Source organism: Chrysochloris asiatica, unplaced genomic scaffold (genome assembly GCF_000296735.1).
Source record: "Chrysochloris asiatica unplaced genomic scaffold, ChrAsi1.0 scaffold00077, whole genome shotgun sequence".
Lineage (NCBI taxonomy): Eukaryota > Metazoa > Chordata > Mammalia > Afrosoricida > Chrysochloridae > Chrysochloris > Chrysochloris asiatica.
This window is the reverse complement of record NW_006408595.1, coordinates 3,668,788-3,680,655: the sequence shown is the minus strand read 5'-3', so window position 1 is coordinate 3,680,655 and position 11,868 is coordinate 3,668,788. Positions and strand designations below refer to the sequence as shown.

General features: G+C 38.7%; 1 protein-coding gene across 1 annotated transcript in view; it reads right to left on the bottom strand.

Annotated features, from left to right (window-relative positions):
* The window catches only part of LRRK2 (leucine-rich repeat kinase 2), a 254,242-nt gene that overhangs the window by 4,847 nt on the left and 237,527 nt on the right, over positions 1–11,868 (bottom strand). The window contains 3 exon segments of the mRNA XM_006865300.1: positions 720–932; positions 2,843–2,995; positions 9,815–9,999. Of these exon segments, the coding sequence (XP_006865362.1) occupies positions 720–932; positions 2,843–2,995; positions 9,815–9,999 (551 nt within the window).

Sequence of the window (11,868 nt, the reverse complement as noted above, 5' to 3'; positions counted from 1 at the left end):
GTGACCCTGCATAGGATTTCCAAGGCTGTAAATCTTTATGGGACCAGAAAGCTTCAGCTTTCTCTTGCCAAAAGTTCTGTTCAAATTGCATCCCAATCCCATGTTTCATTATGATGAACTGTTCTTGTCATTGTTAAGTGCCATCGAGTCAGTTCTGACTCATAGTGACCCTGTATAGGGTTTCTGAGGACCAGCGGGTAAGTTTGAACCTCTGACCTTGCCATTTAAAGGCACCTGGTAGCATAGTGGTTACGAATCGGGCTGCTAACCTCAAGGTCGAAACTGCCAGCGTTTCCATGAGAGAAAGATGAGGTGGTCTGCTCCTGTAAAGATTTACAGCCTCAGAAACCCTGTGTAGGGTCACTATGAGTCGGAACCGACTCCACGGTACTTAACAACAACAAGAACATGATCAAGCGTGTATCCTATAGTGCCACACCAGGACTCCACTATGATGAGCTGTTGTTAAGTGCTATCAAGTTAGTTCTGACTCAGAGCAATCCTGTATAGGGTTTGCAAGTAGTGACTGATGAGTATGAATCACTGGCCTTGTGGTTCAAACAGACTTTGCGGTTTAGTGCTTATTTTACAGCATCACATCAGGACTCCTACAATGAACTAAGAGGCTTTAAATGACATTGGAAGGTTAAAAGAAAACAAAACCAATCTGAAGGTATAGTTTTGTAGTTACAGAATTAAAAACAGAAAGAGAGAAAAACTTGCCTAACTGTGCTGTCATCATAACTCTGATAGAAGCACAGAAGTTGTGAATTAGCCGTATAATTCGACGAGTGGAAAGATCAAGAAGTAAAATGTGGCCTCCTCCAGTTCCGATCCAGAGAGCAGTGTTCCTCTGGAGGCACAGGGTTTTCACTCTTCCCGAATACGACATATTGTGTTTTGATTCCTTGCTTTCTTTTACCATTTCTTCCCTAAATCCATAAAGAAAGTATGTGTTAATAATTTTGTCATCAAAAACAAAGAAATATATCGATGTGTTTATCCATATATACAAGGAACCTGGTGATGTGGTAGGATAAGCACTGGACTGCTAACCATAAGGTCAGCAGTTCAAACCCAACAGCCACTCCATGGAAGAAAGATAAGGCTTTCTCTTCCCATAAAGATTTACAACCTCAGAATCCTAAACAGAATTGACTAGAAGGCAGTGGATTTATACATATATGAGTATATAACATTTTAAATTACGTACACAATGCAGTATACATTATCCCACTACCTGGGGTTTCCAAGGAGTCCTGGTGTGACACTGTAGGATAAAGCACTGGACTGCAAGGTTGGTTTGAACTGTCAGAGGTACAAACTCACCAGCTGCTTCTTGGAAACCCTACACAGGATCACTATGAGCTAAAACGGACTCAAAGACACTTAACAACAACAACAACAACAACAACAGGGTTTCCAAGACTGTAATACTTTCTCCCTTGGAGCAGCTGGTGGGGTTAAACCTTGTTCAGCTACTAGATAAGCTACTAGTTAACTGACTGTACCATCACGGCTTCAACGTTGTTGTTGTTGTTAAGTGCTGTTGAGTAGGTTTTGACTCACAACAACCCTGTGGGTTTCCAAGGAATGCGTGGTGAACTGCCCACCTTGTACCATAAATGACTTCACAGTCCAGCTCTTACCTTACAGTGCTACAACAGGACTCCTTAATATGCATTGTCATTGCTGTTAAGTGCCACAGAGTTGGTTCCAACTTATAGAAACCCTGTATAGAGTTTCCAAGGAGCAGCTAATGAATTTGAACTCCTGACTTGTACAGCACTAATTTTGTTAAATACCAAGTACCAAACAGCCACATGTTTCTCTACTTGAAGCATAAATTATCAAAGTAACCCAATATCTCTTTATCCTACAGCGCCATACCAGGACACCAATGAATAGTCTAATTGTGAAAAAATCAGGCACAAAGAAATGAAAGAACCGTAATATTTTGGTGTGGCACTGTAGAATAATGCACTGGACCGAAGGTCATTTGAACAGTATGGTTAGTGGTTCAAAATCACCAGTTGCTCTCGGGAATTCTATCAGGATCTCTATGAGTCAGAATCTACTTGAAGACATTAAACAACCGGAGTCCTGGTGTGGCGTTGTGAGATACTGCGCTGGACCGCGGAATCGGGTTGGACCACAAGGTCAGCAGTTTAAGCTCACTAGCCGATTCTCAGAAACTCTATACCAGGTCATTATGAGTTCGAACTGACTTGATGACACTTAACAACAGCAACAACAATATTTTGGTATTTCAGAAGGTAAAGAACCATTTATGAAACAGAATGTCTGGACCTTCTGAACATGTATCACCTCACCACCCAGAGAACTATGAAAAAAAAAAAAACCTAGGAAAGTAAACTTTGGAAAAGCATTTCAGAGTGACTAACAGGTTCAAACTGCAGACCTAGCAGTTAGCAGTCCAATGTTTATCATATGGAGTCACTGCCCTCCTCCATACTGTATCATTTGTTTTATTCTCTGGGGAACATTTTATATTATGTACTATACCTATAAATTGGTGGTGGTGATTATGTGCTGTGGAGTCGGTTTTGACTCATAGCGACCCTGTACAGGGTTTCTGAGGCTGTAAATCTTTACAGGAGCAGAAAGCCTCATTTTTCTCCCACGGAACAGCTGGTAGTTTCAAACTGCTGACCTTAAGGTTCACAGCCCGATTCTTAACCACTATGCTACCAGAGCTCCTTATCTATCTATAATTTTCTCTTAAGTATTCCTTTAGAAAAGAAGAAAAACCCTCTCCCTCTGTGAAACCTAAAGTACAAAGACATCTCTTAAGACAACACATAAGGAACCATGAACTTACTTTAAAAAGTGGACACAGTCTATGAGTTCACAGAGCTTCTCAGTTTTCTTATCCCACACTTCCACGATAGGGCTATTTTTCTTAGCAATATAGAGAGCTGTGTCTACAACCACTGCTATGATGTTAGAATCACTGAAAGCTGCATAAGAAAACCTAGGGGGGGAAAAAAAAGTCACCTTCACCCATTTTTCTTCTATTGCACCATGTAATAAAATCCTGTATTAATTCTTGATTTATATAAAAGAAAAGCGCAGTTCTGAAAAATACATATGTGAGACAACTGACAATTATTTCACATTATCTCCTAACTATTCTGAATTTAATATATAACTGAATTTCATTTGAAACATATTTACATCTCCTGGCAATAAATTAAATATTATAACTAATATTTAACTCTGATTTTAGTTTTAATTTTAGTTCTTTCTGGTTCTCTAGAGAATTTTAGATTGCCCAGTCATGTAAAGTATCTTCATTTCTAAAAGAAATGTCATTGTAGTATCTGTAACTTTAGGATACTGCAATAAAATCCTGTGTTCAAAAATCCTTGGAAAATAAAATGTATACCCACAATGATAATACATAAGAAATCGATAAGAATTTTAGCAACAGTGTCTTCAAGTACTGAAGCAAGGGATATCTTTGCATCAGTTCAAGTCAGTCAAGTTATGACAAAAATATCCACATGTTCATTCAAACACAAGTAAAAAGTAAATTGTTTATGTGACATTTTCCTCCTTTGAAAAGAAAGGAAAGAGATGGACATTTAAAAATGCCTATCTTGAAACCTAGGACATCTGGCATTTTACAGATTTTACAAACAGACTGGCTACCATAGGGCCCATCTGCCAGGCAAACTTGTAGTTAGTCTTTGAGGCTTAAATTAAATGTCAGAGTCTTTAGAGTTCTTCCCTGACCTATTGAAACAGAAGAATCATTCCCTTTCAATTCACTGGCATAGCTGTAATATTATAGATCCTATTTTAATATAAAATTGTATTTTATTAGTACGTCCCTCATACTAGACTAGAAATGCATGTCCTTTAATGGCAATGACCTCTCTTATCTAGTATATATATATATATATATATATCCAGAAAAGAGTCATAAGAGATAAATCGCTATAATATAATAGAAAATTTGCTAAGTGGATAGACAGAATGAGGAATGACTGAACAATGAATTAACAAGAAGAATGAATTAACAGGAAGTAGTTAAAAACGCAAGTAAACAAATAGATGCCAGGAAACTACCACAGGAACATAGGAATTCTTAGTATATCCTAATTTTTAGTATATCTTAAGGTAGGATTGTTGTTGTTAAGTGCCGTGGAGTCGATTCCGACCCATAGTGACCCTGTAGAGGATTTCCAAGGAGCAGCTGGTGAACTTGAACCACAGACTTTGCAGTTCAAACAATTTTGCTGTCTGACGCATTAACCCACAGCGCCACACCAGGGCTCCTAAAGCAGGATTTGTTGTTGTTGTTATGTGCCGCAGAGTCTGTTGTGACTCATAGCAACTCTTTATAGGGTTTCCAAGGCTGTAAATCTTTATGGGAGCAGAAAGCCTCCTCTTTCTCCCACAGAACAGCTTGTAGTTTCGAACTGCTGACCCTGAGGTTAGCAGCCCGATTCATAACCACTACACTACCAGAGTTCCTTAAAGTAGGATAGGATATCCTAAAAACTATATTCTAAGGTAGGATAAGGAGTCCTGGTGTGACGCTGTGGGTTAATGCGCCAGACTGCAAAGCCGTTTGAACTGCAAGGTCGGCGGTTCAACCTCACTAGCTGCTCCTCAGAAACACTATACAGGGTCGCTATGGGTTGGAACCAACTCGATGGTACTTAACAACAAAAACAACAGCAACATAAGATAGCAGAGTCCTGGTGTGGTGCTGTAGAATAAATATTGGACCCCAAAGTCAATTCGAACTGCAAGGTCTGCAGTTTAAACTCACCAGTAGCTCCTCAGAAACACTACACAGGGTCGCTATGAGTCGCAGCTGACTCAACGGCATTTAACAACAACAAGGTAGGCTACGCACTGGACTGCTAACTACAAGGTTGGTGGTTCAAACCCACCAGCAGTTCCTTGGAAACCTCATACAGAATTGCTGTGAGTCGGAACCAATTTGACGAAAATTAACAACAATAGCACAAGGTAGCAGCAATGTGCTCAAAGGTAACACCAATTGTGAGGATGGCACCGAACCACGCAGCGTTTAGGTCTGGTGTGCATAGGGTCTCTGTGAGTAAGAATCAACTTGAAGACAACTGACAACAACAAAATAGGAATATTCTACATTGCTTTCCATCATCATTTCTATTCTGGCAAGGGAAATGGAAATACAAAATGTTGCCGGAAATTCAGTTTGTTTTTCTTCTTGGATGTCTGCCATATTTAACAGAAGATAGCTCCACTTAACGAGTTTTACATGGTTTTTAAATTTATAAATACTTCCCTAAGTTATCGTGCTTGGTCATTAATAAAAACACTATATAGCAAATTTCCATTTTTGAAATTAAAGAAAGAAATGTCTACAAATGTTCAATAATTTTTTCAAGACTATGAAACTAACATGCTGTAGAGCCAGGACTCAGAAAACAAGTCCTCTGGCTTCCAAGGCAATCATCTTTCACTATTTCACTGTTTTTTCATTCACGGGTGTTATGATGATACAGAGAATAGTAACAGGAAAGCAGTCTCTAATTAAAGATATATCTGTTTAGGGAGAGAGCAGAAGAGCAATGTAATAGACACTTCTGTTTTTTAGAAGAGAATAAATATTTCTAAGTGTCTATGAAACAATCCTAATCTCTTTTGGGAGATGAAAGTATTTGAAAGTCTGATATTTATAAAGTCTTTCTAATAAAAACAAAACAAAACAAAAAAATAGATCTATTGTTGTGTGTTTGCTTGTGCTGTTGTTGTTAGGTGCAGTCAAGTCGGTACCGACTCATAGTGACCTGATGCACAACAGAACTAAACACCACCTAGTTCTGCGCCATCCGCACAATTGTTCTGCTGACACATGGTGATCACATGGATTACAAAGTAGAAGTGTTTAATAGAGTTTTGTTTTTTTGTGTTTTTCATCTTTAAAGCAGAAGCTCTCTAGGCCTTTCTTAAACTACACCAGTGTTGTTATTGCTGTTAAGTGCTATGGAGTCGGTTCTGACTTATACAGACCCTGTATAAGGTTTCTGAGGAGCTATTGGTAGGTTTGAACTGCCGACCTTGTGATTTGCAGTTCAGTGCTGATCCTGTAGCATCACACCAGGACTACCAAGTTTTTGGTTAGTAGTTAAGTGCTAACCATTTATGCCTACCCAGGACTTTTGTAAAGTCCATGTTGTGTTAGGTGCTGTCAAGTTGGTTCTGACTCATAGTGACCCTATGCACAACAAAAGGAAATACTGTCTTGGCCTTCTCCACCCTCACAACTGTTGAGAGCTTTTAAACAACAACAACAAAACTTAGGCCTGAGTTCCTTATCAAAGTTTCTTATTTAATTGGAGTTAAGTAAGTTCTAAGGAGCTCTGGTAGCATAGTGACTAAGAGTCAGGATGGTAACTTCAAGATCAGCAGTTCAAAATTACCAGCTGTTCCATAGGAGAAAGATGAGGCTTTCTGCTCTTGTAAAGATTTAAAGCCTCAGAAACAGGTTCACTATGAGTTAGAACTGACACATAACCACCACCACTTCCAGGTGAGTTCTGGTCTTTAGATTATTTTCAGCTCTTTAGTGGTTTCTAATGTGCAGTAGAGAAGGAGCTCTCATAGCGTAATGGTTACGAATCGGGCTGCGAGCCACAAGGTCAGCAGTTGGAAACTACCAGCTGTTCCATGGGATAAAGATGAGGCATTCTACACCTGTAAAGATTTACAGCCTTGGAAACCCTGTACAGGGTCACTATGAATCGAAACCGACTCCACAGCACATAACAACAACAATAATAATGTGCAGCAGAAAAGAGCCAAAAGGAGCCCTGGAAATATAGTGGATTATGAACCGGCTGCAAAACACACGGTCAGCAGTTCAAATCTACCAGTCACTCCATGGGGCAAAGGTGAGGCTTTCTATTTTCATAAAGATCTGTGCAGTCTTAGAAGCACTATACAGGGGGTTCCTATGAATTGGAACCAACTCAACAGCACACCACCACTGCCACCAATGTGTAGCAGGAAGAGCCGTGCTGGTGCTGTGGCGTACACATTGGACTACTCTCCAGGAGAAAGATGTGACAGTCTTCGTACATAAAGATGAAAGCCTTGACAATGCGGTGGGCAGTTCTATTCTGTCCTACAGGGTTACTCACAGTTAGCATCTACTTAATAGCAATGGGCTTGAGTGAGTAATGTGCAGTACAGAGAACCAGTGGGTCTACTGGAATTAAGAAAGTAATTTTTAAAAATTATATAAATGTATGATAGATGCTGTGGTGATGTGTACAAGAAGCAAGAGAAGTACAAATCCAAGGCACTGCATCAGCACTGGTGGGATCAGAAAAAGTCACTTGAAGGAAGGGGCATTTAAACCCAAACAGGAAGGAAACATAGTAGTTACCCAAGTATAGCAAAAACTGCATGTGAAGGGGGATAAGGGAGGTTAACTGTTTTCAAAAACGCAGGTGGCATGGTGCTGCAAAAGATGAGTAGTGAGAGGTAGGGAAGGTTCCCTCTGACCTTGGCCATTGCCCACAGACACAACTGGCAGCCCAGCTCCCCCAGACTTGTATGAGTGTTGGAGGCATAACCTGTGTTTAAGAAGAATTCAGGCCTCACTGGAGACATCCAAGAAACTGTTGGACAACCACTATTCCAGGAAAGAAAAGAAACTCATGCATCAGAAGAGGTAACTTATAACCATATCAAAAGAATATGGCTGCATAATACCAAACTCGGATCTGTTTAAGAAATTCCTTGGCATTTACAATACATTTACAGAAGCCTGCTTTTGGGGATTGTGTCACAGACTTCACAACAAGAGAAGTAAAATCAGAAGAGACCACCTGTTCAGAGCACTGCTTACAGAAATATTTAGAAATGACACAAAGAAGATCCGTGAGATTTCAGGAATATCCTATTCAGCAGAATGAAGCTCCGGCAGCCAAAGGAAGACTCCTTGGCCAACCACAATAGACACGTCCTGATGGCTGCACTTTTGATGCAATATTGCTAACAGTAATTGCACTGGAAATGAGGCTTCATATGATAGAATCTCATAAAAGCAGAAGTCACCAGGCTAAACTGTCTGACAAATGGAAACTACTGGAGAAAAAACAATTGCTGTGTATCGGGAATAATCAAATAGAAGGTCTTGTTCGATGAAAATAATACGATGCAGCACTTGTTGGAGTCTTAAGATTGAGCAAGTTGGTCACTTGATTACAAAAATAAACCATTGTTTCTTCAATTGTCACTGTTAATTTTAAAGCAAAATATGTGTCCAATCATACATGAGATAGAAAAGAATTTTTATTTTTATTGAAAGTAAAATAAATGGAAGTATCACAGAAAGAAAAAAAAATAAAAAGAAAGGTAAGGAAGAACTAAATCATGAAGGGCCTGGTAAGCCATCTTACGGAATTTAGTCTTTATGCAAAGGACAATGGGATGCTACTAAAGGTTTTTAAGTAGGAAAGAGAATCCAGACTGACTGGAATTTTAGTAGGGCCTCTTTGACTGCATTGCTGAGTATGGATTGAAGGGCACATAATCAGAAGTTAAGAGCCAAATACGGAGATGTTATTAACTTGGCCATACGTCATGGTGACAGCCTGGTCTAAAGTATCAACAGTGACAACAGTGAGAAGCACAAAGATTTGAGAGTCATTTAGGAAAAGAGTCAAGTGAATAACAGATCAAAGTACAAAGGGAGTCAAGGATTTCTCACAAGTCTCAGACTTGGGCAACTAGGAGAATGAAATAAGGATTTCTCATTGAATGATATTAATAATCAACAAAATAGCTAACATTTATTGAGAGCTTATCAGGTGATTGGTATTATGCTAAACACTGTATACTAATTAATCTTCCATACATTCCTTTGAGATAGAGTCTATTATAATCCTCAATTAGAGAGGACTGAAGATTGAAAAGACTCTTATTCACATTGATATAGCCATAAGTGGCATAGCCAAGATTAAAATGATAATTTATGCTCTGAGCAACCTTCCTACACTGCTTTTCACTGAGGAAAAAAAAATAATAACTTCAATGATGTGGTTACAATGTAACTAAAAGTTTAAACAAAAAATTAGGACAAGATTTTTAGTTTAATTTTATTCTTGCTTGAAACTGTTATCACATTTATTAACCGGAGTATAGATTGGATGTCTGTATAATTATAAGATGTTGGAAGGAATTTATTTCTGAGTTCTGTACTCCCTACCAGTAGTGTTGTTGTTGTTGTTAAGTGCCGTCGAGTCGGTTCCGATCCATAGCGACCCTGAACAGGGTTTCCGAGGTTGTAAATCTTTATGGGAGCAGAAAGCCTTATCTTTCTCCCGCGGAGCGGCTGGTAGTTTCAAACTGCTGACCGTGCGGTTTGCAGCCTGATTCGTAACCACTAAGCTACCAGAGCTCCTTCAGTACTAAGTAGAAATTATCCAAAATGGAATATATAAAATCCATGAATTTAGTAAAATGTTGAGATGATTGTCTTTCAAATCCCACCTGTTTAATTTGATACTGAGATAACAAAGTTGTTCAAAATTTACATTTATAAATGCTACTAAGATTGAGATGGGCTTACATATTTTATGTAAAATGCAGTTAGGCTGAACGACTTTTTTACTTCTTTCTACTTTCTCAAATTCCAATAATGAATGCTTAGTTTTATAATAGAAAAACAAATTATGAATATTAAAAGATCTTCACTAGAAATGATCAGTAGCATTAATGGAATGATATAAAAAACACAGATTAAAGTTATGAATTAGTTATATAAACAGAAATAACTTACAGCTGATTCGTTTTTGTCTCAATGAGTTTTTGAATGCTGAAGTCACTAGAAAATGAGAAGATCTTTGTGCCACATCCTCCCCACATTATGTTTTTTTCAGCTGAATTCATGGATTCACTCAAACACATCAGCGGAGTGCTGACATCTCCTATGTTTAGTATCTTCAGTGGAGAAACTCCTTTACACTTTGCCAAAAAGAGAAAACACACTCTTAGTAAAATACATTTTGTTGTTGTTGTTAAGTGCCATTGAGCTGGTTCTGACTCATAGCAATCCTTTATCGGGTTTCCAAGGAGTGGCCTTGGAAGTGACCTTGCAGTTAGCAGTCCAATGCTTTTCCTAAAGCCCCACACCAAGGATTCCAGCAAAATGAATAATGGTGTAAATGTAAACTCTGTAAAAATGACTTTACCCTTTTAACTGATTTGTTGTTAGCTGCTATTAAATGCCATTGAGTCTGTTCAAACTCATAGTGACCCTGTATAGGGTTTCCAAGGAGCAGCTAGTGAGTTTGAACTGCAGATAATTTGGTTAGCAGTCCAGTGCTGATTCCTACACACCATGAGTCCATTTACGTGACTGTGGTGGTGGTGGTTGTGTGCTGTAGAGTTGGTTCCAACTCGTAGTGACCCTGTCTTGGGTTTCCAAAGCTGTAAATCTTTACAGGAGCAGAAAGCCTCATCTTGCTCCCGTAGAATGGCCAGTAGTTTGAAAGGGCTGACCTTGAGGTTAGCAGCCCTATTCATACTGGAGCTCCTTATTTAAGTGATTGTTGTTGTTAAGTGCTGTCAAGTCAGTTCCAACCCACAGTGACCCTGTACAGGGTTTCTGAGAAGCAGCTGGTGAGCTTGAACCGTTGACTTTGCAGTTCAAACAGCTTTGCAGTCTGGTGCATTAATCCACCATACCACACCAGGACTCCTATATTTAAGTGATTGTTGTTGTAGTTGTTATGTGCTGTGGAGTCGATTCTGACTCATAGCGACCCTATACAGGGTTTAGTGATTATTGATACTAAAATTAAAATTCTGAACATGCTTTTTGAAGGTTCTATAAAACATAATTCAATTTAAGTAGGAATCAAAATATTGTCCTGTGACATCTTTTCAGCTCTCCATGTCCCTTCCCAACTAAATAAATACAATACAATGGTACAGAGGATGACCTAGAGAATAACCTAGGGATTACATTCAACTTCTCTATCTTTGATTAGACAATAGATTTCTGGTAGCAAACAATATGAATGGCTAATATGTTGAGTGAGTAGACTAACACACACATGAGCAAATGGATAAAAGAATAAATGTTTGAATGATCAATGAGGAATGTGCAGAACAGAGAAGTTAAGTGATTTGTTCATTTGGGGCTAGAGAAAATCTGACAGGCCAGATTTTAAACTTAAGTTCACATCTACCTTGCCACAGCATATTTATAAAGAATCAAGGAAAATTGAAAGTTGTCAAAATAGGAATTATAAAGATAGATATTCCAGGCTTTAGTGAGATGAAATGGGCTGGTATTAGTCATTTGAATCAGATAATTGTATTTTAAATGTTGGGAATGACAAACTGAAGAGGAATTGTTGTTGTTAATTGTTGTCATTTCCAACTTACAGTGACCCTGTATAGGGTTTCCGAAGAGTAACTGGTGGATTTGAATCACCATTGTTATGGTTCAAACCAAACTTTTGATCTAGTATTTATCCTACAGTGCCACACTAGGACTAGTATTGCATTAATCATCAAAAAGAGTATTTCGAGATCTGTCTTGAAGTACAAGGCTGTCCATGATAAGATAATACCCATATGTCTACAAAGATGACCAGTGAGGATGAAATTAAAGAATTTTAGCAATTTTTTCCAATCTGAAATTGATTAAATATGCAATCAATATGCATTTATAGTTACTAGTATTGGAATGCAAAAGTTGGAAACAAAAAGGAAGGATCAGGAGGAACAAACAAAATGGTGGAGAGGGCAGAAGTGCAGTGAGGAGCTCTACCAGCAACAACACAGATGAGCAGACCCAGCAGGCTCATGGGATGGCCCCAGAAC